General features: G+C 35.3%; 1 protein-coding gene across 1 annotated transcript; it reads right to left on the reverse strand.

Annotated features, from left to right (window-relative positions):
* Positions 1–9,992: 9,992 nt before the first annotated feature.
* Positions 9,993–10,355, reverse strand: LOC105793237 (uncharacterized). The gene has a single exon (XM_012622159.1). The coding sequence runs from the start codon at positions 10,353–10,355 to the stop codon at positions 9,993–9,995; it is 363 nt and encodes a 120-aa protein (XP_012477613.1).
* Positions 10,356–23,910: the final 13,555 nt, after the last annotated feature.

The following is a 23,910-nucleotide window of genomic DNA, read 5'->3' on the forward strand; positions in this document are numbered from 1 at the left end:
CTAAGCTTGATTAAATGCATGTACTTAAGTATATATTTTTGCATTTTTCGGTTATTTTTAGAACTTTGCATAATAACATTTGGATTGTGCCTTAAATGTCATTTCATGTTACTTTTACTATTTGGAAGAAGGGAAATGGTTGTTGTATGCAACAGGTGCAGTATAGTGTAACACCCTATACCTGGCCTAGTCGCCAAGTCCAAATACAGGATGCTACAGCACCATCTCGTCTCATGTACATCAAATAGGAAACTAGATCCAAGCAAACGATCTTCTTTTGTTAACCCGTATAAGTTTTAAGTCATCCAATAAGTTAATTAACATTATTACATGCAAATCATTCACTAATGTGTCTTACATACAGTTAGAATCATGCATAGGGGCTATTTAGCAAAATTTCATAAAACTACTCGTAGGTATCGATACTGATATTAAGGTATCGATATTTTCTTTGAGTGGTATCGATACCACTTGGAAAAATGATACCAAAGTAGCTTACTATTTTCTAACCAAAAAATGCCAATTATTGAAAATTATCAGTACTTGCTATAAATTATCGATACTTTAGTCTTGAGTATCGATACTCGAAATAAGGTATCGATACGAAATCCCTATTTTGTTTTCTTATACGTTTTAATTCATAGAAGTATCGATTTTCAAAGCCAACTATCGATACCTCTACTACTGAAGCTAAAAATGAAACATAGAATAGCAAATATTTCATTCCAAATAGTTCCTAAGCAACATGCATCAAGTTATTTGTTTATTCCACCATGCTATGGCTAAATTTATCAATCCAAAGTGTCCAATCATCCAAGCAAGAATCATTATGCCGACATCAATTTTTAAAAATTCTAACATAAAAAGAATAACATGAAATTATTATAAGTCAAATCAAAATGTTTAAAGATCAATAACCCAAACTAGTTCTACCACATGGCCTATTTCCCCAATACAAATATAAATAATAGAGCACCTACGATGAATAACAAGTCTTCCTTGGATCACTCCCGTGGTAACCATACCGCCCACCCCGCTAATCTGCACATGTTGAAATGATCGAGTAAGCTTCAACAAGCTTAGTGAATGCAAAGGATTTCCACAATGCAAACATAACATCATGTAACGCAACCAGTCATTTACTCACACGTACCTTATTCTTAAGTCTAACATAATATAGTATTAAATCATACGTCTTTTAATAGTTCATTCTCACAACGCATACATCCTCATTCAAGCTTAGAACATATTCCACACGATTACATAAAATATGATAAGATGGCACTTGGGTTACGAAACATATAGTGAGCTCTATCATCTCACACTAGATACACGGGTCTCCATTACACCACATGGACTCATAGAGTAAAACATGGTCCCAAAGGTGACGCATTTAGCTAATACTCTTCTTATTTCCCCTCACATGTCCCGTTGAATGAAGCTTAGCTCCCATTCCCTTATCCCTCCCAACATGTCTCAGGGTCTCAATGCCCACAACCACTATACATATAAGTGAGTACTCACAATCTTATGGCGTGCCAACTATATCTAATGGTTCCAAGATCAAAATGCCAAAATATCTGAAAACAACACATATTACTTATCGATTATCCGTGCACTATCATTGCATATTAGCATGTTTTGCAAAACACTAGCATAGCCATATAACATATGCATTACACATTCATTTCATGTATGTAATTGCACTTTACACAATAATCACCATACTCACTTATTACATTTCATGCACAATACATAACCACAAGATAATTAAAAATTCAAGAAAATTTATGGTCAGAACTTAGAGTAGGTGTTTAGGCTACATCTAAATTCCCAAATAACACATGACTCGTGTTTACGAGTAACAACTCCATACACTCACCACTTTATGCTTTTGTCAAAAAGCCGAAAGCTCAACTAATGTTTCCCTAGCTCGTAGCAAGCTGTAATGAATTCGAGGCTTTACATACAAACTTGGTTCTCAATTGATAACATAATATGTTCTTAACTCTTATAACTCACCTGAATTTTCTATTTATGCTTTTACCTGAACTTTCATGGAACATAATTTGTTTCCTAGCCCGTTGAGCCACATTGGAATAATAAGGATACTTGGGTCTCTTTTCTAATAATAACATGCGAAAGCCATGTCCCAGACATGGTATTATATGGGATGTTTCTTGTACTACCAATTTCATGTCCCAGATATGGTCTTACATGGGAGTTCTCATATCGGTGCCCATGCCATGTCCCAGACATGGTCTTACGGGGGACCTCTCATCTCGGTGCCAACGCCATGTCCCAGACATGGTCTTACATGGGACCTCTCATCTCGGTGCCAATGCCATGTCCCAGACATGGTCTTACGTGTGATCTCATTCCCTTAATGTCATGACATTTGTATCTGATACATTCCCAATGTTTCAACGGGACTTTTATCACTGATTCTCTATCATCTTATACTTAAGTCAACATTAGATATTTTCATGAAATAAATACATAATTGCTGAAAAATAAAAGCATTAATAATAATTATCAAAATATTACATTTATTTACCGTAAACTTACCTCGGCACAAAATATGACCAAATCTATCAGCTAAGTCTTCAACCTTTTTCTTTCCTCGGTCTAACCACAGATTTCGTTCTTCTTGATCTATAATAGCAAATTTAGTTTATTTAATACTCACATTTATCAAAATAGACCTCGACTCTAACTTTGGTAAAATTATGATTTTACCCCTAAACTTTTACATATTTACACTTTTACCCTAAAGCTCGAAAATTAAACTTCATCACATATTATTGTGTTTTATAACATGCTGAACATTTTTCCCTTCTATGGTAACATCAAATTCCCATTCTAACACTTACCTATGAACATTAGGCATTTTTTTCGATTATGTCGTTTTACTCGTTTTCACTTAAAATCGCTTAGCAAAAGTTGTTTAACATAATTTCAAGCTTCATATTCTACCATAAAACATCAAAATAAACACATTTCACCTATGGGTATTTTTCCAAATATGAAACCTAGGTTAAATTATTGCTAGAATAAGCTAAATCAAGTTACATAGGCTTAAAAAACGTAGGGAACATTAAAAATCGGGCTGGGAATCACTTCCTATGGAGCTTGGAAGCTTGAAAACCCTAAATATGGCTTCCCCTTTGCTAACTTCATCCAAATGAAGAAGATGAGCATATTTTATCATCTTTTCCCCTTTTTAATTCATTTTAATTACCAAATTACCAAAATGCCCCTAACTTAAAATTTTCCTATTTCACTTATCTCATGTCCATTTTTGTCCATAAATTAACCAATGGTCTAATTACCATATAAAGACCTCCAATTTAAAATTTCATAACAATTGGACACCTCTAACATGTAGAACTCAACTTTTGAACTTTTTACAATTTAGTCCTTTTGACTAAATTGAGTGCCGAAACGTCGAAATTTTTGAACGAAATTTTCATGAAATCATTCCGTGAAATCGTAGGCCATAAAAATATAGTAAAAATAAATTTTTCCTCATTGGATTTGTGGTCCTGAAACCACTGTTTTGACTAGGCCCAAAATCGGGATGTTACAGATGCAATTCACTTCATGGTATTTGTTGTGTTTTATGATGTTATTTGATTAAATATTCTACTAATGGTGTGGATTATATTGAATAGGAATATCAACTATTTGTATGAACTACTAAGCATGATTGAATGTTTAATGTGGTGAAATGGTAAGTTTAAGTTTCTCTTTTATGAGCTTACAAAGCACGAGTTGCTTATGTAGTTATTTTTCCTTTGTTTCGTAGATTGTCAAAAGCTCGATCGGTTGGAAGCTTGTCAGAGTTCTATCATAGTATCCAACAATGATTTTTGTAGCTTATCTTGGATATGGTTATAAATGGCATGTATAATACTTTTTATAATGGAAGTTCTTGAATATGCTAATAATCAACTTGGTATGAATTGCCTTTAGAGTATACAATTGGTTGTTTAGACTTATAGTGCTTTGGCAAGTTTATGTCCATTGGTTACTTTTGAGTACTTTCAAGTATATGGTTTAGTTGGTTTGTTTATATGTTTAAAGCTAAATGATTATGGTTAATTTGATATATTTATTTTGAAAGGTGAATGTATTAACAATTGTTGTGATTAGGTAGCTAAATTACCTATGTTTTGTGTTTGAGATGTGGCATGGTAACCTTGTTTTGATTGATATTGTTTTGGTATAAATGAGGTGCCTTTGAATGGCATATTGGTGAGGAGAACTAGGTTGATTAAATTGGTATAACTATATGTGTTTGAAATGTGTTTAGGTCTATTTAATGTATGCACATATGATGTAGTTTGTTGGGCAAGGTTTGGTCTTAAAATGGCTTGTTCTAGGGTCTAATTATGGAGCACACGGCCAGGGACACACGATGCCACATGGCCGTGTGACACACACAGCCTGGTTACACGATTGTGTGTCACCTACCATTTCAAGTGTGAGTATCACACGGACTAAGACACGACCGTGTGTATCAAGTCAGTGATTTACATGGTCTGCACACGATTTGTGACGCAGTCGTGTGACTCAAGTCAGTGAGATACACAGTTTAAGACACGGGTTGGGTCACAACCGTGTGTCCCATTGATCGAATACTACACGGTCTGGGCTATGTCACATGGCCTAGGCACAAGACCGTGTGACCCCTATTTTCAAATTTCCAAGTTTTTCTCAAATTTTTTGCATTGTTTTAAATTAGTCCTAGATTGATCCTGAACTGTTTTTAGAGCCTCCAGGGCTCGATTTAAGACTCAAATGTGTATGTTTTCTGGGTTTGTAATGAGTTTTAAGTAATTAATATTAAATAACATTATTAATCTATTTTGATGTTATTTGTTCTTATTTGTACGGTAATGCTTCGTAACCCTAGTCCGGCGACGGGAACGAGTTAAAGGTGTTACAATTGTGTGATACTTTTAAAGGTTGTTTAAAAAATCTTGAGCTAGTTCTTTTTCGGTGTGAAGAGACTAACCTTGAGCTAGTTCTTTTTCGGTGTGAAGAGACTAACCTTGAGCTAGTTCTTTTTGAAGGTATTGTTCTTGGACATGAAATTTCACAGCAAGGGATTGTCGTAGACATAGCGAAGCTTAAGGTTATTGAGAAATTGCCACCACCTACTACAGTTAAAGGTATTTGAAGTTTCCTTAACCATGCAGGATTTTATTGACAATTTATTAAGGATTTTTTGAAAATATCCGAACCCCTATGTGCACTGTTAGAGCATAATAGAACTTTGAAGTTTGATGAGCCGTGTGTGCAAGCATTTGAGGAATTGAAAAAACAACTGGTAACAACACCGATTGTCATAACACCAGACTGGACATTAGCTTTTGAACTTATGTGTGATGCTAGTGATTTTGTTGTAGAAGCAGTAATTGGGCAAATGAAGGATAAAGTGTTTCATGCTATCTACTATGCAAGCTGGAGTTAACAGATATGCAGTTGAACTACACCATTACTAAGAAGGAACTATTGGTTATGGTATTTGCTTTCAAAAAATTCATCCTATTTAGTTGGCACCAAAGTTACAGTTTATACGGATCATTCTACGATTAAATATTTGGTGACTAAGAAAGTTGCCAAGCCAAGATTAATTTGAAGGATATTGCTACTGTAGGATTTTAATCTAGAAATTCGAGATAGGAAAGGCACAGAGAATCAAGTGGCCGATCACTTGTCAAGACTTAAAGCAGGAAATGAAGACGGTAATATTCAACTCATTAAGAAGGATTTTCTAGATGAACAACTACTAGTTGCCACAACATTACCTTGGTATGCCGATATTGGAATTTCTTAGTAAGTGGATTGCTACCACTTGAGCTCAACAATCAAAGACGAAGAAAATTTCTCCATGATGCTAAGCAATATTATTGGGATAAGCCATTTTATTCAAACATTGTACAGATCAAATAATTCAGAGATGTGTTTCAAATGACGAGATTCAGAGTATTTTACACAACTGTCATTCAACACCATATGGAGGACACTTTAGGGGAATGCAAACCGCTACAAAAGTTCTCCAATCTGACTTTTATTGGCCAAGCATGTTTAAAGATGCACATGAATTTTGCCAAGCTTGCGATCATTGTCAATGAACTGGGAACTTATCAAAGAGGTATGAAATGTCATTGTAAAATATTTTAAAAGTTAAATTGTTTGATGTGTGGGGAATCGACTTTATGGGTCCATTTCCACCTTCCTGGGGAAATATATACATCCTATAGTTGTAGATTACGTCTCCAAGTGGTTTGAAGTTATCCCTCTCCCTACGAATGATGCCAAATTGGTACTAAAGTTCTTGCATAAGAATATTTTCACTAGGTTTTTACTCCTCGTGCTTTGATTAGTGATGAGGGTTCTCATTTTGACTGTAAATGAGTTGCTACTACTTTTAATAGATATGGGTTTAAACCTAAAATTCCCACGGCGTATCATCCCCAGACAAGTGAACAAGCGGAGGTCTCTAATAGAGAAATTATGTAGATTTTGGAGAAAGTAGTCAATCCTACTCGCAAAGATTGGTCATCTAGATGGATGAAGCTTTGTGGGCATATTGTACTGCCCATCAAACATTCCATTGCCTTGGAATGTTACCTTTCAAGCTCATCTATAGGAAGCCTTGCCATTTGCCTATTGAACTTGAACATAAGGAAATTTGGGTAATTAAGAAATTAAATATGGATTGGATTAATGTTGGAAATAATCGACTACTGAGGCTGAATGAGATGGAGGAATTCAAAACTCAAGCTTATGAGAATGCCAAACTATACAAAGAAAAGACAAAGCGATGGCATGATAAGAAGATTTTACCACAGTAATTTGAACCTGGACAACAAGTGTTGTTGTTTAATTCCATACTGAATTGCTTCCTGGCAAATTGAAGTCTCGTTGGTCTGGCCAATTCGAGGTAGTGCATGTTTACCCTCATGGAGCTGTAGAAGTCAAAGATGCCCAGGCTGATTTTAATTTCAAAGTCAATGGCCAACGTTTGAAGCATTATTGGGGGAGCTCCCATACTCCGTGATAAACATTCCATTGCACTTCAAACTGAGTAGTGTTTTCTTTTACTTGGTTTTAGTTAATTAATTTTTTTTTGATTTCTTTCTTTTATAAGTTTAATTAATTTTTATTTCGTTCTTTTTTTGCATGTATATTTTTTCCTAAACTTTGTTATAGTTAGCCCACTTAGCATACTTACAATTTTTTTTAGCTTTATTTTTATATTATTTTGTCTGGTTTCCCGCCTAATTTTTACTTTATCATGACAGGCCATAATTTCAAGCTAATCATATCCCTCACGTCACTATTATATTCTCTCTCATTTTTACCTTAGTCGATTCATTTTCTTTCTCCAAGTTATTTTTAGTTTCTTCTTTTTCACCATTTTCAGTTTTTCCTCCATAACTGTAAAGGTTTTAACTTTTTCTGTTTACAGTTACTATTTCTTCTCAAATGGCTCGACGTATGCCATCTTCATCAACCTCTATGCCTCCGAGAACATTTTTTAGCATAGCCGCTAAAGAAAAGTACAACACAAACACATCAAAACGACCCTTTTGTATGGAAAAAGGCTTTATTTTTCATGACACGACCTTTACGGGATACACTGAAGCAATTTATTCTGCGGTAGAGAAACATGGATGGCAACTGTTTTAGAGAAGTGTTGGAAAAATTATTTTTAGAGAAGTTCTTCGATGTGCACAAAAGAATGCAGACACTCTAAATTTTCCATCTCTCATTACTGCACTTTGTCAATGGGTCATTGTCCCTATCCAAGTAAATCAGGAAAAACTCCCTAACAAATGAGCCATCACCAAATAGATTGCCATAAGATGTTCAGGGGAATAAGTGCCATGGCATCCTAGCTCTACATCAACCTCTTCTCCACCTACTGGTACCCATGACTCTCCATCCACATCCCAGAATAAGTTCGAGTAGCAAGTGTTTGGTGCTTTTGAGATGTTGAAATAACAGTTTCGTTTGATAGAGAAGCAATAACTGATGACAGCTACTGATCTAAGATGCGCTCAAGAAGAAATGGCTTTATTTTATGTTTATGTCAGAAGGAGTGATAATGTCATCAAGAAATCTCTTTAGAAAAATTTTACTAGCCCCATTCCTGCATTCCCTACTTTTCCCAAAGAGTTGTTATTAGATCAAGAGGATGAAGTTGAAGTCGCTGTGATGGAACTACCACACATCCAGCCACTGCAAAATAGAAGAAGAAAAAACAAAGAGGGAGGAATAGAAACTAGAATCAATGAACATTGAATCAGATGTGGAAGGAGATAACAAGAACCTGCTACTACATCTCAAACCATTGCACCCATATCGAAGCAAGATAGTGCGATTAATCAACTAACTGATGATATCATGAAATCATATGATGATGATGATAAGGTGCCTTTGAATAAGCTCAAATGGAAGCAGCGCTACAAGCATGCTACCAGGAAATCCACCTGGTCCAACTCAAGTAACACAAATCCTTTCCAGGCTTTTTTTTTTTACTTTTCCTTTGCATGCTTTTTTCATTTTTACATGTGTCTTTCATGCATTCATAATTGTTTTCATTGCATTTTCTACATATCTATTTGTTTTTACATTAGTGAATTTTTTTGACTAATCATGCATTAAAGACAATACATCCCTTAGGTTTAGGGGTGTGTCGCACATATTACATGCATGAGATATTTTGTTTGAACATTAGATCATTTTGCCAATTATTTTTCCATGACATACAAATGTTAAATGACTATTAGGCCATGAGAAGTATATTGTTATCTATGATGTTCGATGAGGATAATAACTCTTCAAACTATGAAAATTGTGATAAATTGATTAGGTATGTTTAGCTTAAGATAGTCATGTGAAAATTGATGCCTAAAAGTAGAATAACCTAAGTATAATCTCAATTAGTCTATTCTTTTAATACACTTAGAAGTCTTGAAACTAAGATCAGTAAATTAGCAATGTGTAATAATAAATACGAAGACAAAGCTGAGGGCAAATGAATAAATACAATAAAAATTAAAAAGAAACTAGAAAGCAGTCCAGTGTTTGAAATTGTTGAGTAGGCCAGTAATACTCTGTTTCCTCCATTGTATTATGCCATTGGTCCAACTCTCTTAATAATGCGATAGGGTCCAACTTTCTCTTATGGCCAAACCTCAACACTTTCTTCCAATGTGAAACTTCAGGATGATTCAATCACCAACAGTGAATCCTATATCCTTCCTCTTCAAATCAAACTATGACTTCTGCCGATATGATGCCACTCTCAAACAATCCCGAATAATCTTCACAGTATTCTAAGTCTCTTACACTAAATTCGGTCCTAACATTTTCTTCTCCCCCAACTCAGTCCAACATAGAGGTGTCCTACACTTGCATCCATAGAGAGCTTCTTAATCGGTCACCAACCTCTGTAATGGATAATTGGTATGCACTAGGAGGAAATGGTCAGATTTAGTTAACCGGTCAACAATCACCAAATGGAATCTTTCTTTGAAGGCATCAACGGTAGCCCATTAACAAAATCTATGGTGACACGCTCCCATTTCCATTGAAGAATCTGAATAGGTTGGAGCAACCTAGAAGGAAATTGGTGCTCAGCCTTGACTTGTTGGCATGTCAAGCATCCTTCCACAAAGTCAGTCATATCACATTTAAGTCCTGACCACCAATACTACTCACGAAGATCCCGATATATCTTACTCTATCTTACTCCCTCTAGAGTGCATAGTGTAAGGATTGTTATGTGCTTCCCTTAGAATAGACTGTTTTAACTCTAAATCTAAAGGTACACAATATCTCCCATGATAGCACAAACCTCCCTCAGAATTAAAAGCGAAATCTAAAGTCTTACCCTCCTTGATAAGTTTTACCTAAGTTGCTAAAGATGTATCCAATAACTGTTTCAACTTAATCTTCTGTAATAGAGTAGGTCACACTTGTAACTTTGCAAGTAAGCCTCCATCCTCAAACAAACTTAGCCTAGCAAACATTGCTCTTAACTCACCCATTGCTTTTCTATTCAATGCATCAACCACGGTATTAGCCTTACCAGGAAGGTACTTAATAGTGCTATCGTAGTCTTTTAGTAGCTCTATCCAACTCCTCTGTCTCAAGTTCAACTCATTTTGGTTAAGAATATACTTAAGACTCTTATGATATGTATAGATGATACACTTCTCCTCACAAAGGTAATGCCTCCAGATTTTAAGAGCAAAAAATGTTGCAACCAATTCAACATCATGCGTAGGATAGTTACACACATACGGTTTGAGCTGCCTCAAAGCATAAGCCATTACTTTCCCGTCTTGCATCAATACACATGCAATAACCGTATGAGAAGCATCATTATTAACCACATAATCTTTACCAGACTCGAGTTGGATCAATACGGGGGGTCTTAGTTAAGACTGCCTTGAGCTTTTCAAAACTGGCCTATTGTTCATCAATCCACTTAAACGGTGCTCTCTTTCTCAATAGCTTTGTCATCGGTGCAACAATCAGGGAAAATCCTTTGACAAACCTCCGATAATTCCTAGCAAGTCTAAGAAAACTCTAAATCTCACTAACATTCTTAGGCTGCTTCCAATCTAGAATAACCTCGATCTTCTTGGGTCAATGTCGTGTGTGAATACGATATGCGAATTGTGCAAGTATACATGTCAGATCAAGTAATAAAGTTATAAGTAAGATCATCTCTACAGGGATCAGATTTGGTATAAAAGTAGTCAAGTTATTATAGCAAATTATGATTGATGCTATGGCAAAACAAAGATAAGTATACAGTGGTAATTTAAAGGAATAATAATGTGTGTTAAATGTGTACTACTAATACTGGAAAATGCTATGGCAAAGCAAGAGTAAAAATGCAATGGCAATTATGAGAACAACTACGTGAATAATATGTAACGAACAAGTAAACGACTAAATTTGTTATGGCAAGATGCTACGATAAAGGATAGAGGATATGCAATGTTAATTTAGATGGTCGAGTTAACTAAGAATATACACTTTCTATCAATAATGCCTCAACAAAATCATACTCAATCTACTGCTCAGAAGAGTTCTAATGTGGTATGCTTCTTTCGAGATCAAAAACCTCAAGTTACCTTGCCTTAACCAATATATGTCTATAGGCCTTTAGCATGGTATCCTGCACTATTCTGTTTTCTTTCCGTATGAACGCTGCTCTATGTCTAGATTCTACTACAAGTATAGATCGAGTACCTGCTCATATAATTCAATTACAGTCCAACTAATCTAACCTTTTCAGAATTAGATTAGTTTATGTGCATGCTGCATAGTCATCTATGTCTATAGATTGTACACATACAATTTAGAAATAAAAAAATTGAATGAAACAGTAAATTAATTCAAATCTATGCTTCAACCATGAAAGAAAATAAATGTTTCATCATGTAATCCCAACCCTATAAGATTTACCTCATGGGTTGGCAAGTAAAATTCAGAACCAAAATATCATCCAACATCGTTTCAATCAAATCAAATCACTAAGGAACAAAGTAAGAAATATGGAAGAACTTCGGGAAGACAGCAATCGCTTGTCCAGTTCACACTCCAATGACACTGTGTCCTGTGGTGGCTAAGAGGGATTGCTTTTGTCTTCCTCTATCCATCTCTACTCAGCCACTACACTCTATTTTTTATCTCCAGATCTCCACTTTTTTATGTTTTCCCCTTTTAGGGTTTCCTCCTTTGGCTTTTTATAAGCTTTTTCCCTAGGGTAAATCCAATAGATCTTCTCCTCTTTCCTAGGCAGATTTTTCTAGTACAAGTACATTTAAGCTAAAACTAGTATGCATTGAGTGTTGACTTGGTTTTCTTCCTGGCATTGAGACGACATTTGTGTTGACAAACCATCCAACCCTTTGCCCCAGCAAATCTTCACTCATTTATTTATTTCTCCACATCCTGCACTTACCAAACCACCAAACGCAACCCTTCCACATGCAATTAAAATTACCTAACATTTAAACACAGTCCAAGCTCCTAATGCAATGATAAAAATACTAATGAAATGTCCTAAAATGCAACTAAATGTACCTAAGTACAATCAATTAGCTAGGTTTAAAGACTGAAATATAACTCTTTTCAAGATTTATCAGTCAACACGGATACCCCCAACAGATACGACATGTCCTAAAAACATCACTTCACGGAACCAAAACTCAGACTTACTTAGTTTTGCATACAACTTTTCCTCACGTAAGGTTTCAAAGGCTAACCTTAAGTGTTCCTCATGCTCTAAATCAGACTTGGAGTAGATCATGATGTCATCGATGAATACCACTACGAACTGATTGAGAGAAGGCTGGAAGACTCTATTTATGAGGTCCATGAAAGTGGCAGGAGCATTTGTAAGCCCGAAGGGCATCACTATGAATTCGTAGTGTCCATATCGAGTCTTAAAAGTCATTTTTGGTATATCAACTTCTCTCACTTGCAACTAATATTAACCTGATCACTGATCAATGTTAGAGAAAATGGTGGCACCCCTAAATTGATCAAAAAGGTCGTCAATACTTAGTAAAGGATACTTATTCTTCACTGTCAGTTTGTTCAACTGACAATAATAGATACAAAACCTCATTGACCCATCCTTCTTCTGCACAAATAACACTAGATTTCCCCACGGTGATACACTCGACCTTATGAAGCCACTGTTGAAACGACGGCACCCCTACGGCGCAGTAGAAAAATAAAACATCCGGCGATCTTAACCATGGATCCATGTGTGAGGAACGAATCGACGTGAAATAAAGGTTTCAAAATTACCGAATCTTTATTCTGAGTAGATAGCGATGCCTCAGCAATGAGTAATCTAATCTACTATCAAACCAAGTCGCAATCTAACGTGACTCCGACCTCTACGTAATCCACCCAATTGACAATGAACGGAATCAATCCTCAAAAATGTTTTCAAAAAGACTTTACTTTTACGACTGCTAGACACGCAAAGCAAAGAAAAAATGGGATTCTATATCTATTTTTAAAGTTTCTAGAAATTAAATAAATACAACAATTATTTTAAACCGAAAATTATAATTACATTAATTATAATAATGATTTCGGTAAACTATATATTTATTTGAATTTATATACGAACCAAATTCATCTTTTCATTATGCGTACAACAACCTTGTACATATAATGTATTCAATATTTGATTACCCAATTAAATTAATTCTATAATTAATTTAATTCAAGCAACAACCAAACACAATACCAACTATGTTTTATTCTGTTCATTTCAACAATAGGGTGTGACCCTGTAAGTTATTGTAACGTTAGCAGTAATACTAGAATGATTCTAATGTTACAAACAATGAGTGGGACCTAGCAATGCATCATTGCTACCTAAGTCACAAGAAATCATGATTCGATATAACCTTTTTATAATTAACCTTTCATGCGATAATTTTTAAGTCCTTTATCTCTGGATTGGACATAAGTCATAAAATAGTCACACTTGCATAGCCCATTCCATGTTCCTTGATATCTTAAGTAGACTATGATATACAAATAAGTACGACATCTCATATCAGCTTATTTGAGCATGACCATGCATTTCTAGTCTCACTCAATCAAGTGGCCTAAGATATTACTCCCATTATGTAGGAGGGACTTATCCTATATCGATCAACCATATCTCTCTAAACAGATCGTGGTATATCCAATATCAGCCTTTATAGAACAACCAGTTACGGTATACGTTTCACTGTATCAAAATATACAACTCATGATGTTGAGATTATGAAGATCTCATGTCTGAGAATCATATACATATTAATCACTATGAGTAATATTGTGACAATTACATAATAATCCAAGAAACATACTCATAACGGGTCAGTCCAATATGTTGTTCTCTAACGCACATATTCATGCATCGATTTTGACATTCCATATCAATGACAACTCTCTATCATCAATCAACTACATGTTAGTATTAATGCATTATTGTTGTCCTGGCCAACAATAATACTTGACTAAGGACCTTTTAAGAATAATCATATTATTCTCAGGACATTATTATAAAACAGTTTATTTATACACCTAGAAAAGAAAATGAAATAATAATGGTAATGCCTTATATTAAAAAACATGATAAATCAAGTATGTTATTACAACCATCTCATTATTGATCTTTGGGAATACTCTAACAATCTCCCACTAGCACTAAGACCAATCACTTATATATCTATTACCAAGTGACTTAGTGTGACGATCATGCTTCTGCTGTGTCAGAGGCTTGGTCAAGGGATCAATAATTTTATCATCTGTTGGTACTCTGCATATCTCTGCATCCCCTCGATCGATAATCTCTCAAATAAGATGGTAGCGCCTAAGTATATGTTTGGATTGCTGGTGAGATCTAGGTTCTTTAGCTTTTGCAATGGCTCCATTGTTATCACATCGGAGTTCTATAGCATTTGATATGCTAGGGACAACTTCTAGTTTAGTAATGAACTTCTTGATCCAAACCACTTCCTTTGCTGCCTCACTGGCTACAATATACTCGGCTTCTATTGTAGAATCAGCTACTGTACTTTGCTTTGAAATTTTCCAGCTCACAGCACTGCCATTAAGGCAAAATACAAAACCTGATTGTGATCGAGAATCGTCCTTTCCGGTTTGGAAGCTGGCATCAGTGTAACCGTTTACACGTAACTCTTCCTCACCTCCATATATTAGGAATGTATCCTTAGTTCTTCCTAAGTACTTAAGGATATTCTTGACAGTGGTCTAGTGACCTTCACCGGGATCTACTTGGTACCTACTCGTCATACTTAAGGCATATGAGACATCTGGACGAGTACATAACATGGCATACATGATAGATCCAATAGCGAAAGCATATGGAATTTTACTCATGCGTTCTCTCTCTTGTGGAGTTGAAGGACACATTTCCTTCGAGAGTGAAATACCATGTCTCATAGGTAGGAATCCTCTCTTAGATTCTTCGATACTGAACCTTTTCAGTACTTTATCTATGTATGTACTTTGGCTTAGACCTAGTAGTTGTCTTGATCTATCTCTATAGATCTTCACTCCTAAGATGTAAGTGGCTTCGCCAAAGTCCTTCATAGAAAAACAACTTCCTAACCAAGTCTTAATAGACTGCAAGGTAGGTATGTCATTTCCTATGATAAGTATGTCATCCACATACAGTACCAAGAATGTTATAGTGCTCCCACTAACTTTCTTGTAAACACATGGCTCATCTTCATTTTTGATAAAACCAAACTCTTTGATTGCGTCGTTAAAACGAAGATTCAAACTTCGAGAAGCTTGCTTTAATCCATAAATGGATCTTTGTAGCTTACATACCTTTCTAGCATCCTTTGGATTGACAAAACCTTCAGGTTGTGTCATGTACACATCCTCTTCAAGTTTCCTGTTAAGGGAAGCTGTTTTGACGTCCATCTGCCAGATTCTATAGTCATGAAATGTAGCTATAGCGAGCAAGATCTTGATGGATTTAAACATAGCTACAGGAGAAAAGGTTTCATCATAGTCAACACCATAAACTTGGCGAAAACCTTTAGTGACTAATTGCCCCTTGTATGTTTGTACATTCCCATCCATGTCAGTTTTCTTTTTGAAAACCCACTTTCACCCTATGGGTTTAATGTTAGAGTATGCCCAAAGATCAATCATGGGATGGTTGTAATAACATACTTGATTTGTCATGTTTATTAATATAAGACGTTACCATTATTATTTCAGTTTCTTTTCTGTGTGTATAAATAAACTGTTTTATAATAATGTCCTAAGAATAATATGATTATTCTTAAAAGATCCTTAGTCAAGTATTATTGTTAGATAGGAAAACGATAATGCATTAAGACTAACATGTAGTTGATTGATGATAAAGAGTTATCATTGATATGGAATGTCAGAATCGATGCATGACTATGTGTGTTAGAGAACAACATATTGGATTGACCCATTATGAGTATGTTTCCTGGATTATTATGTAATTGTCACGACATTACTCATAGTGATTAATATGTATATGATCCTCAGACTTGAGATCATCATAATCCCAACATCGTGAGTAGTATATTTTGTTACAGTCAAATGTACACCGTAACTGGTTGTTCTATAAAGGCTGATGTTGGATATACCATAATTGATGTAGAGGGATATGGTTGGTCGATATAGAATAAGTCCCTCCTACATAATGGGAGTAATATCTTGGGCCACTTGATTAAGTGGGACTAGAAATGCATGACCATGCTCAAATAAGTTGATATGAGATGTCATACTTATTTGTATATTGTAGTCTACTTAAGGTATCAAGGAACATGGAATGGACTATACAAGTGTGACTATTCCATGACTTGTGTCCAATCCAGAGATAAAGGACTTAAGGATTATTGCATAAAAGGTTAATCATAAAAAAAAGGGTTATGTCGAATCATGATCTCTTATGACTTAAGTAGCAATGATGCATTGCTAGATGCCACTCATTATTTGTAACATTAGAGCCGTTCTAGTATTATTGCTAACGTTACAGGAACCTACAGTGTCACACCCTATAGTTGAAATGAACGAAATAAATCATAGTTGGTATTATTTTTGGGTTTCGCTTGAATTAAATTAATTATAGAATTAATTTAATTCGGTAATCAAATTTCCAACACATTATGTACAAATTTGTTGTACGCATAATGAGGACATGAAATTGTTTAGCATATGAATTCAAATAAATATATGGTTTACCGAAATTATATTATAATTAATGTAATTATAATTTTCGGTTTAAAATATTATATTTATTTAATTCCTAAAAACCCTAAAATAAAAGCATATAAGAATCCCGTTTTTCTTTTTTTTTGGTCTAGCAGCCGTCAAAGAAAAATTACTTTCAAAACCGTTTTGGGGATTTCTTTCGTTCGTAGTCAACTGGGTGGATTACGTAGAGGCCGGAGTCTCAATAGATTGCGGCTTGGTTCGATTGTAGATCAGACTACACATTGTTGAGAAGTTGCTGTCTACTGAGAACAAACATTAGGTAATCACCCCGATTCGTTCCTCACACATGGATCCGTGGTTAGGGTCGCTAGTTATTAAATATTTTCGCTGCACCGTAGGGGTGCCGGCGATCCAACATTTAACCCCTTCAAGTGGATCAACCAAAGTCCATACTTGGTTTTCATACATGGAATTCATCTCAGATCTCATGGCCTCAAGCCATTTCTCAGAGTTTGGGCTCGTTACCGCTTCTTGATAAGTCATAGGCTCATCTTGATCTATAAGAAGAATGTCACCATACGTTGTAATGAGAAATCCATATCTCTTAGGTGCTTGGCGTTTTCTTAAAGATCTACACGGTGGTTGTGTTTCTACAACAGTTACTTATTCATCAATTTCTTGTGGAATTTGCTGTTGTTTTATCTTTCGTTCAGTGGTATTTTGTGATTCTCGAATTTCTTCATGTTCAATCTTTTTCCCACTTCCTTTTCTAGAAAAAAATTCTCTCTCTAGGAAGACACCAGTCCGAGCAACAAGTATTTTGTTCTCAGTGGGCTTAAAGAAAAAAATATCCTTTGGTTTCTTTTAGATACCCCTCAAAAACACACTTTTCAGATTTGGGTTCGAGCTTAGTAAATGTTTGACGTTTAACATAAGCTTCGCAACCCTAAATTTTCATAAAAGACATACTAGGACGTTTCCCAGTCCACATCTTATATGGCGTCTTTTGAACTAATTTAGATGGAACACGATTTAGTGTGAAAGTAGTTGTCTCAAGTGCATGTCCCCAAAAGGAAGTCAGCAGATCAGCATGACTCATCATGGATCGAACCATGTCTAAAAAAGTTTGATTTCTTCTCTCAGAAACTCCATTCCATTGAGGAGTACCAGGAGGAGTAAGTTGTGAGACATTCCCACATTCTTTCAAAAGATCATCAAACTTTAAGCTCAAATACTCTCTACCTCGACCAGATCGAAGTGTATTGATAGTTTTAACTAGTTGATTTTGTACTTCATTTTTGAATTCCTTAAACTTTTCAAGGGACTCAGACTTATGGCGCATGAGATAGACATACCCATATCTACTAAAATCATCAGTGAAAGTAATGAAGTTGTGAAATCCACCTCTAGCCTGTGTATTTATTGGCCCACATACATCAGAATGTATTAGGCATAATAAATCACTAGCTCATTCACTTTTACTAGTAAAAGGAGATTTAGTCATTTTTCCCAATAAGTAAGATTCACATACTTCAAATTGTTCAAAAACAAATGAATCCAAGAGACCATCTTTATGGAGCTTGGATATGCGTTCCTCACTTATGTGGCCCAAATGACAATGCCATAGATAAGTTTGATTTGAGTAATTTATTTTTGATCTTTTAGTATTTATGTTGTAAATGCGATTCATTTGATCTAAAATATAGAGCCCATTAATCAATTGTGCTGAACCATAGAAAACATTATTGAGATAAAAGGAACAATAATTATTCTTAATAATTATCTCAAAACCAATTTTGTCTAAACAAGAAATTGAAATAATGTTTTTAGTCAAACTGGGCACATAATAACAATCCTTTAAACATAAGCCAAGTCCACTAGGCAAAGATAAATTATATGTTCCCACAACTAATGCAGCAACTTTTACTTCCAACTCGCAGGTCCACATCTCCTCTAGCCAAAGTCCTACTCCTTTGTAGTCCCTGTACAGAAGTACAAATGCGAGAACCACAACCAGTATCTAATACCCATGAAGTAGTAGTTGATAAATTAATATCAATAACATAAATACCTAAAGTAGACGTTTTGCTTATTTTGGCCTTCTTGACTTCCTCAAGATAGATAGGGCAGTTGCGCTTCTAATGTCCAGTCACACCACAACGAAAGTTGTTTCCTTCCTTAGCCACCCCACCTTTAGGTTTCAATGCAGCCTTTACTTTTTCAGGCTTAGGCCTACCTTTGCCCTTGGGCTTTGTCTGAACTTTGGCCTTTCCCTTGCCCTTGTTATTACGGACCATTAGTATGGGCTTGGGTCCAACCTTTTTCATGTTGCCTTCAGCGGTTCGTAACATACTGTGCAATTGTGATAGAGTCTTGTCAATTTCATTCATATTGAAATTGAGGACAAACTGGCTATACTTATTCGACAACACTCAACAGTAATAACATAAAACCGAATAGGCCATAACACCACGATTAACATTTAATCAATTGTCAAAAGGAACGGCTATCTAGTTATTTTTAAACGATTTAAACAGTCGAAAATGTAATAAAATTAAAGCATGCATCTCATCCAATTGCATCACCCAAGTATTTAAACCCGAGTCTGTATCACACAAGTGGCTCTGATACCACTTTTGGAACGCCGGCACCCCTACGGTTTAGTGAAAAAATAAAACATCCGGTGATCCTAACGATGGATCCATGTTTGAGGAACGGATCAGGGTGAAATAAAGGTTTCAACATTACCAAATCTTTATTCTGAGTAGACAGTGACGCCTCAGCAATGAGTAATCTGATCTACTATCGAACCAAGCCGCAATCTATCGTGACTCTGGCCTCTACGTAATCCACCTAATTGACAATGAACGGAAGGAATCCCTAAAATTGTTTTGGAAAAGACTTTGCTTTGACAGCTGCTAGACCAGCAAAGCAAAGAAAAAACGGGATTTTATATCTATTTTTAAGGTTTCTAGAAAGTAAATAAATATAACAATATTTTTAAACCAAAAATTATAATTACATTAATTATAATAATGATTTCGGTAAACTATATATTTATTTGAATTTATATACGAACCAAATTCATGTTCTCATTATGCGTACAACAACCTTGTACATATAACGTATTTGATATTTGATTACCAAATTAAATTAATTCTATAATTAATTTAATTCAAGCGACAACCAAACACAATACCAACTATGTTTTATTCCATTCATTTCAACTATAGGGTGTGACCCTGTAGGTTCTTATAACGTTAGCAGTAATACTAGAACGATTCTAATGTTACAAACAATGAGTGGGACCTAGAAATGCATCATTGCTACCTAAGTCACAAGAAATCATGATTCGACATAACCTTTTTATGATTAACCTTTCATGCAATAATCCTTAAGTCCTTTATCTCTGGATTGGACACATGTCATGGAATAGTCACACTTGCGTAGTCCATTCCATGTTCCTTGATATCTTAAGTAGACTATGATATACAAATAAGTATGACATCTCATTTCTGCTTATTTGAGCATGACCATGCATTTCTGGTCTCACTCAATCAAGTGGCCTAAGATATTACTCCCATTACGTAGGAGGGACTTATCCTATACTGATCAACAATATCCCTCTACACAGATCGTAGTATATCCAACATCAGCCTTTATAGAACAACCAATTACGGTGTATGCTTGACTGTATCAAAACATACAACTCACGATGTTGGGATTATGATGATCTCAAGTCTGAGGATCATATACATATTAATCTCTATGAGTAATTTTGTGACAATTACATAATAATCCAAGAAACATACTCATAACGGGTCAATCCAATATGTTGTTCTCTAACACACATATTTATGCATCGATTTTGACATTCCATATCAATGACAACTCTTTATCATCAATCAACTACATGTTAGTCTTAATGCATTACTATTGTCTTAGCCAACAATAATACTTGACTAATGACCTTTTAAGAATAATCATATTATTCGCAGGACATTATTATAAAACAGTTTATTTATACACACAGAAAAGAAACTGAAATAATAATGGTAACGCCTTATATTAATAAACATGATAAATCAAGTATGTTATTACAACCATCTCATGATTGATCTTTGGGCATACTCTAACAGCCACGATCAAGCAACTCTTATAACTGCACTTTGAGCTCTTAAAGCTCTTTATGTGCCATGGGATAAGGTGCAATGTACATCGGTTCTGGTATAGGAAGTAACTCAATTCCAAATTCGACCTCTCGTTCTAAAGGTAAACTAGGCAACTTTTTTTAAAAAACATCTGGAAACTCTTTCACCACTCGAATGTTCTCTGACACTGCACCATTCACATTCATATCCAATATCTACACTAGATAGACACTGCACCATTCAACGCTTCTCGATCGAGATTATCTCATTCCCATCCGGAGTTCTTAGGGTAACTCATTTCATATCACAATCAAGGCTAACTTGATGTTCACTAAACCAATCCATGGCCAATATGAGATCAAATTCTTGAAAAGGTAATTCCATTAGATTAAGAGGAAATACCTCACCTTGGACTTGCAACGGACGTCTCCTATATTTCTTGTTCACATGCACAAATTGTCCTAAGGGACTAAGGAGAGTTACATCTCTTACAGTCTCCTCTACCCAAATTCCTAGTTTATCAGCCGTTTCACAAGACACATACCTGTCGCTAGATTCAATATCAATTAATGTAAAGTGTAGAATAACATTAATGGTAAAAGTACCTGCTATCACGTTTGCTGCATCACGATCCTTTCTGTTCCTAGCAAGATAAACAAGTGTTGTCTGCCTCGCATCTACCCTGACCCGATGGTCCCTACCTTTGCCTGGCATTTCTACCTCTATTCTGACCTTAATCTTTCTAGGCTGCTGTCCAGCTCTCTGGTTCAGGGATCGATTATGTTCCAGTGCTTGCATCTGTTCATTAAGTTGTGGACAATCTAGAATCATATGATTCATTGACTCACAGTTCAAACATGCACCCATGCTCTTCCAACAGTCACCCGAATGCCTCTTGCCACAAGTGGTACAATTTTGAATTCAGCATCCCGCTACAACAAAGTTCTGGCAGGGTCGATCATCTATGGCTCACTTGATTTGGACGTTGAGCCTGCACATTAGGGCCTGACTCTCTCTTTGTAGGAACTCTCGCCTGTTCTTTCTTTTCTCGATCTATTCGCCTAACTTACTCATAGATTTTTATTTTCTCCACCAAAGCTTCAAAAACCCCCTCTTGAAGCAGAGTCACTCACATCATCAATTATGACCTTAGCCCAAACTCAAATCGGGTGCACTGTTCCTGTTCATTTGCAACCATACCCAGAGTATAACAGCTAAGCCTCAAGAACTCAGCCTCGTTTTGTAACACCCCTTACTCGAGACCGTTTTCAGAGTTGAGCATGAGGAGTTATCTGATTTAACTTACCAAATCAGGGTATAAAAATTTGCTTTTAAATTTTATTTCACTGTTCACCACAATGCTGGGCACCTGCGCATTAGTCACTAGTTTAATTATAACTCGAGTTACAAAATTTGAAATTTAGATCCGTAAATTTTCCCTGAAACTAGACTCATATATTATCTTACATAAAACTTTTAGAATTTTTGGATTAGCCAATTAGTACAGTTTATTCATTAAACTCTCCCCTGTTTCACAACTTGACGGTTCTCACCTTTATTCACTAAAAATCAATTTTCTCATCGTATGATTTTCATATGGTGTTCTCACTTATTTCTACAGAAAATACACTCACTAAGGAATCTAGACATATAAATTATAACTCATAATTATTTTTGTACAATTTTTAATGATTTTCTAAAATCAGAATAGGGGACTCCAAAAACCATTTTGACATTGTCTTACCAAAATTCAAATATCTCAGAATATAAAATTCCTTTACCCACACCGTTATTTTTCTGTGCAAATAGACTCGATAAGCTTTAATTTTGTATATCATTCACTCTCAAATTAATTTTATACTATCCTTGGTGATTTTTTGAAGTTGCGTCACTGCTATTGTCCATAAACTGTTTCATTGCAAATTTTTACCCTTTCATATTTTCTAGGTATAAACTATCACCTAGGCATTCATAACACCACACATGTTCTTAATTAGCCATTTCAATAGCTAACCATTAGCCATATCATATAAACACACTCAAAATGACTAAGTCTCTATACATGCCATAGCTTTACACGTTTCAAAATCACATAATACCGAGATGTCTGTAGATAGTGTGAGACGAACTCCGACGTCTTTGTGATCCTCGAACTGACTTGGCAATACTATAAAAATAAGGAAAATAAAGAAAGTAAGCATAAAGCTTAGTAAGTTTACAAGTAAATAAATAACAACATTTATCATAAATAATCATACTCATAAATTTCATCAAACATTAGAATCTTTACTCGCTTCTTTACTTACTCACTTACTTGTTTACTTACTTGCTTACTTAAATAACTCATGAGTATAACTTACTCCTCCCTTGCTGAAATTTCTTTCTCAACTGATAACTGAGATATTCTCAATCCTTATAACTCACCTGAATTTATTATTATCCTTTTATCTGAACTTTCATGTAACATGGTCTATTTACTAGCCCGTTGAATCACTTGGAATACTAAGGATACTCGGGTTTCTTGTCAGATAATACATTCCAAAGCTATGTCCTAGACATAGTCTTTCATGGGATGTTCTCTGTACTACCAATGTCATGCCCCAGATATGGTCTTACATGGGAGTTCTCATATCGGTGCCTATGCCATGTCCCAGACATGGTCTTACGGAGGACCTCTCATCTCGGTGCCAACACCATGTCCCGGACATGGTCTTACATGGGACCTCTCATAATCTTAATGAGCCAATGTCATGTCCCAGACATGGTCTTACATTGGATCTCTTTCCCCAAATGTCATACATTTGTATCTAATACATTCCTAATGTTTCAACGGGGTTTGTATCACTAATTCTCTGTCATCTCATACTTTAGTCAACATTAAATAATTACAAAATTTCTGGAAAATAACAACATTAATAATAATTATTAAAATATTACATTTATTTATCGTAAACTTACCTCGGTACAAAATATGATC

The sequence above is a fragment of the Gossypium raimondii genome, chromosome 8, assembly GCF_025698545.1.
Source record: "Gossypium raimondii isolate GPD5lz chromosome 8, ASM2569854v1, whole genome shotgun sequence".
In the NCBI taxonomy this organism is placed as follows: domain Eukaryota; kingdom Viridiplantae; phylum Streptophyta; class Magnoliopsida; order Malvales; family Malvaceae; genus Gossypium; species Gossypium raimondii.

Coding starts and splice junctions, on each gene's coding strand:
- LOC105793237 (XM_012622159.1), bottom strand. CDS start 10,355: ATGGCTTATGCTTTGAGGCAGCTCAAACCGTATGTGTGTAACTATCCT.